This window comes from Lactuca saligna, chromosome 7 (genome assembly GCF_052625555.1).
Source record: "Lactuca saligna cultivar CGN05327 chromosome 7, ASM5262555v1, whole genome shotgun sequence".
NCBI classification, from domain to species: Eukaryota; Viridiplantae; Streptophyta; class Magnoliopsida; order Asterales; family Asteraceae; genus Lactuca; species Lactuca saligna.
In genome coordinates, this window is record NC_136423.1 from 55,353,864 (window position 1) to 55,359,549 (window position 5,686).

The 5,686-nt window shown below is 31.3% G+C and overlaps 1 protein-coding gene across 1 annotated transcript; it reads left to right on the top strand.

Moving 5' to 3' along the window:
- Positions 1–1,538: 1,538 nt before the first annotated feature.
- Positions 1,539–3,154, top strand: LOC145004051 (CBL-interacting serine/threonine-protein kinase 6-like). The gene has a single exon (XM_078962951.1). The coding sequence runs from the start codon at positions 1,770–1,772 to the stop codon at positions 3,060–3,062; it is 1,293 nt and encodes a 430-aa protein (XP_078819077.1). The 5' UTR covers positions 1,539–1,769; the 3' UTR covers positions 3,063–3,154.
- The last annotated feature ends 2,532 nt before the right edge of the window (positions 3,155–5,686 follow it).

Genomic DNA, 5,686 nt, shown 5'->3' on the forward strand with positions numbered 1-5,686 from the left:
ATAAAGTGAAATTTTTTTTAGGGTTACATAGACCATGTGAAGAAAAATAATAAAAAGGAAGAGATAGGGGGATGAGTCATGTAGCATGAAAGAGAGAGAGAGAGAGAGAGACCATCACTTATTTTTTAATAATTAAAATAAATATATAAATATTAAATCTAAAAGTAAAATGAATGAAAGAATGAAAAATAAATACAACTAATGGTATTATAGTCATTTTAATTTTCAATGAAACTAATTAAAGGACCGTTAATCCAAAAAAATTAAAGTTTGAAAAAGGAAGAATTTCATATATACCCCTCTTAAACCTCAAAATATCATATTTGCTCAGCTTAATTTCTTAATATCATATTTACCCTTTATAAACCTTCAAAATATCATATTTGCTCAATTCCTTTTTTATAATGTTTTTAATATTTTATAATCATTTTTTATAACATAAAATTACTATAATAATTAAAAAATTTAACGATATTATCCTTACGTCTATGATAATGGAATGTAAACTTCTAAATTGTTGGAATGTCGTTCTCTTGACAAACAAACATATTCATCTTCAACCTTCTCTATGAAATGTATATTTTGATTGTGTAGTTTTTTTGGTTGATTATATTGTAGATGAAGGATATTTTAGATATTACCATTGATATTTTGATTTTTAAAAAGTACATATACGATATTTTGATACTTAAGAAGGGCATATATGATATTATGATGTTTAAAAATGACATATATGATATTTTAAAATTTTATGAATGATAAATATGATATTTAGAAATTTTATTAAGGGTAAATATGATATTTAGAAATTAAGTTGGATAAATATAATATTTTGATGTTTAAAAAGGACATATATGAAATTCTCACTTTGAAAAAACACATCGCAAAGCCCATTTTTGGAGCGTACACAACAAAAAAATTGAATGTAATATGTATATCATATTCTTCGATAAATGAAATTAATTTCTAAAATTACAAGCGTACACAACAAAAATTTTAAAAGTAATCGACCATATTTTTTGTGAGGCAATCTATGGTTTAGGCTTTAGACAGATTAACAACTCCAAATTCCTATCAAATAGACATGCAACCAACATCTGCTGTGCAACTTTATTCATATACCGGTTTTCATGTTTTTTTGACATCAAAATACACAAACAAATTCCTATCAAATAGACATGCAACCAACATCTCCGATAGCGAAACCCTTTACAAACAAAATACACAAACTTTATTTATTAAATGCGATAACAATCAAATCAAACATTTTCAATAATTGATTCTTATAAAATAGCAATAACCCTAAAAAAAATTATCATCATTTTTTATATATATATTTTTTGTACGTATTTATAGACCTCTCAATATCGTCGTATAATCGCTCGTAACGTGTCCACAATCATAACTGCAATTCGGACGTCCGATAGCGACTCTTGTCCAGATACATAGCTTAATCCACAGCCGTTGGATCAGATTCCAATTTCAGGGGTAGAAAAGTAATTTCCACCTCTGAAACCGCCTATATAACTACATCCTATTCAGAAAACCCTAATACCAGAAAAATAGTTATTAAGAGTGAGAATACGAATTCTACTTAGGGAATGCAGAGAGATGAGTGGAGATTCGCGGCTGTCTAACCGAGGAAGGGCTAAACGACCCATCGGCGGCAGAACTTGCCACCGGAAACACGTCGAAGACGGGTGAACTACACGCCTGATTAGTGTCTATTTCTTTTACTTTGTAATTTACAGAAGCATTTCGTCGAGCAGATGGCAGGTGAAGACAGAAACAATGGCGTCCTACATGGAAAATACGAACTTGGCCGGCAGCTAGGTCACGGTACTTTTGCGAAGGTGTACCATGCGAAGAACGTGCATACCGGAAAAAGTGTGGCGATGAAGGTTGTGGGGAAAGAGAAGGTTATTAAGGTCGGAATGATGGACCAGGTTAAGCGAGAGATTTCGGTGATGAAGATGGTACGTCATCCTAACATTGTCGAGCTTTACGAGGTTATGGCGAGTAAATCGAAGATCTATTTCGCCATGGAACTCGTTAGAGGCGGTGAGTTGTTCTCCAAAATTGCGAAAGGGCGGTTGCGAGAGGATGTTGCCAGAAGCTACTTCCAGCAGCTCATTTCCGCCGTTGATTTCTGTCATAGCCGAGGTGTGTACCACCGGGATTTGAAGCCGGAGAATTTGCTGTTGGATGAAGAAGGTAATTTAAAAGTGACGGATTTTGGACTCAGCGCTTTTTGCGATCATCTCAGGCAGGACGGACTGTTACACACGACGTGTGGGACTCCGGCGTACGTCGCACCGGAAATAATCGGGAAAAAAGGATACGATGGAGCAAAAGCCGATATCTGGTCATGTGGTGTTATCCTCTACGTTCTTCTCGCCGGATTCTTGCCTTTTCAGGACGAGAACATTGTCGCGATGTATCGGAAGATTTACCGAGGAGATTTCAAATGTCCACCATGGTTTTCATCCGACGCACGAAAATTAATCACGAAATTACTAGACCCAAATCCGAGCACTCGGATTACCATCTCGAAGATCATGGAATCTCCCTGGTTTAAGAAGTCGGCGCCGAAGACCTCCAAGTTCTTGATTGAAGACGAAGGAGTACAATCTAAAGGCAAGGATGCTAAAACTCTGAATGCGTTTCACATCATTTCATTATCAGAAGGATTCGATCTGTCGCCGTTGTTTGAAGAGAAGAAGAGGGAGGAAAAGGAAGAAATGAGGTTCGCGACGACGGAGAAGGCGGAGGCGGTTGTGTCGAAGCTGGAAGAAGTGGCGAAGTCGATGAAGTTTAGCGTCAAGAAAAGCGGCGACGAGAGCAGTTTAAGGTTGCAGGGACATGAAAATGGTAGAAAAGGGAAGTTAGGGATAGCGGCGGAGCTCTTCGCCGTCACCCCGTCGTTTCTGGTGGTGGAAGTCAAGAAATCTAGCGGCGACACCCTGGAATACAACCAGTTCTGTAGCAACGAGCTCCGGCCGGCGCTTAGAGACATTGTCTGGAGGTCTGCCGCCGATCACACTTTTCCGGCGCGAATCTGAATCAAATTGTTATTAGTATCTCATCAAATTTCATCATGTTTTATATGTTTTATCTGTTGAATAAAATAATATTGTGATTCTTCTTTTCGTCATCGAATCATTCTTCATGTGACTATTAAGATCCTTTGGTCCTTTTATCAGTCTCATAATTAATCTTTAACTATTTATAAACGGTGTGTTTTTTGTCGTACTATTCAAATTTTATAAACGGTGTGCGTTTTGTCGTATTATACAAATTGATGGTTTTCTATATACAAAAGATAAAAAACCATATCATTCAAATGATAGTTTCAATAATATTCAATCATATGTATATAACATCTTGGTATATATAATCAAATGCAAAATTTATCTTTGTTGTAACTTTGATATCATTCAATTTTGTTTTAGCATCGGTTTTGATTATGTTTACTTGATATTAAGCCTACGAACCCATTTGACTTAGGTGAAGCTTGATATCATCATAAGCTATACATTTCATTTAGATAGATTTAAACCTTTTGATATGATAATAAAACTCTTTGATATCATATAGACTATATAACCCATGATGACTCAATTAGGCTTTATTTATGATATGACAATGCATTAAACTTATTAGAGTTAAATAGATTAACACATTCATTTTACTTATTATACAGTTTTACTAATGCATTGAACTTTATTGAGTTCAATGAAATATATCTTTAATAGTTCAATTATTTTTTTCCTCATTGAAAAGTTCAATGGTTATTGAATTCAATATTTATTGAATGCCAACATGATATTTTATAACATGATATTCTGTAATAATAGAGTTTAATTCATTGAATAACAATTAAACAGACCAACTAATTCAATTTAAATTGGATTCTATCCTTTTACTATTAAATAGCCCTTTATATTGTTAGAGCACCTTTTATATATATATATATATATATATATATATATATATATATATATATATATATATATATATATATATATATATATATATATACGGTATTAAACCCGTATGACACACAGGTTGATTAAAACAAAAGCTAAATATTAAGGTTTAAATATCAAAATATCATCAATGTGTTTTAACTCGAGAATCATTGATAAAATCATCATGGTGTACAATCAAATAAAAGTTTTAGTATTCGAAAAAAAAAACTACAATCATATATACTAATATCATTGTTTTATTTAAAATAATTATTGTGAAATAACTTAGTTTGTTAATAACTTTGATTATTTTATTATTCTCAAAAATATGTTTAAATAAATCATATTTGTAAAAAAAAAAAAAAAAAAAAAAAAAAAAAAAACCAAATACAAGCTAGTAAGCATGTTATTGGTATCATTATCAAAAAGTTTTCGAATAATATATTTTGATATTTTTAAGATATATCTAAATTATTTTTTAACTATACAAACTACATAATATTTGATTGAATTGAAATTCATCTTATAAATGGTTTTGTAAATGTCATTACTGATGCTGCGACTTTTTTATTTAATTAAAATGTTCAGTTGAAATTTGAATTTTTTTTTTGAAAAAAATGAAAGATTATGGTGAGAATCAAATTTTGAAATCTTTCTTTGTGAATTGTTGAGCAAATCAAAGGCGAATAAGTATAAATAGTAGGGGTATTCACGGTCCGGTTTTTTTGGTTTTTAGGTCAAACCAAAGCCAAACCGTTAGTAACGGTTTTTGTCAAGCAAAAACCGAAGCCGATCCGTTGAAAATTTAAAACCGAACCATACCAAACCGTTACTAACGGTTTGGCTCTGGTTTAGTTTCACGGTTTGGGATTTTTAGGTCCATTTTAACCGAGTCCATTAAATTAATTTAATAAAATAAATCGATTATGTTGGTACAAGAAAAGAAAAACTTGCAAAAATAAAAATAACCTAACACGACTAAGTTACATGATGTTTACTAATTTAAATAATAAAAAATATGAAAACACTATCCTTATCCATATCCTTTTTTAAATATTGAAAAGAAGATGAACCTAGAAAAAAAAAACATATTAGGTGTAGTCAGAGAGGTGATATTGTCGGCGTCGGTAACGATAGAGATTAGACTAAAGACCAACCACAATCGAGACAAGACTCTACTTTGCGATTAGGTTTAGGGCAAGTGGAAAGAAATCAAACGATTGCTTGGAGTTGGAAAGGTGGACTCTCAATTGTCGGGCTTCATTTGCACTATAGTAAACAAAAGAAAATACTAGGAATCCGGGTTAAATAAACGTGAGTTTTAAATTTTATTATCTATATATAAAAATTAATATATAATACAATAAAATATAACTAAATATAAAAATTTTAAATATATATATATATATATATATATATATATATATATATATATATATATATATATATATATATATATATATATATATATATATATATATATAGACTAAAGAACAACCACAGTCGAGACGAGACTCTGCTTTGCGATTAGGTTTAGGGCAAGTGGAAACAAATCAAACGATTACTTGGAGATAGAAAGGTGGACTCTGAGTTGTCAGACTTCATTTACGCTATAGTAAACAAAAGAAACTACTAGGAATATGGGTTAAATAAACGTGAGTTTTAAATTTTATTATTTATATATAAAAATTAATAGTATAACACAATAAAATATA

Excerpts from the sequence above, each read along its gene's own strand:
- LOC145004051 (XM_078962951.1), top strand. The coding sequence starts at position 1,770 with ATGGCAGGTGAAGACAGAAACAATGGCGTCCTACATGGAAAATACGAA.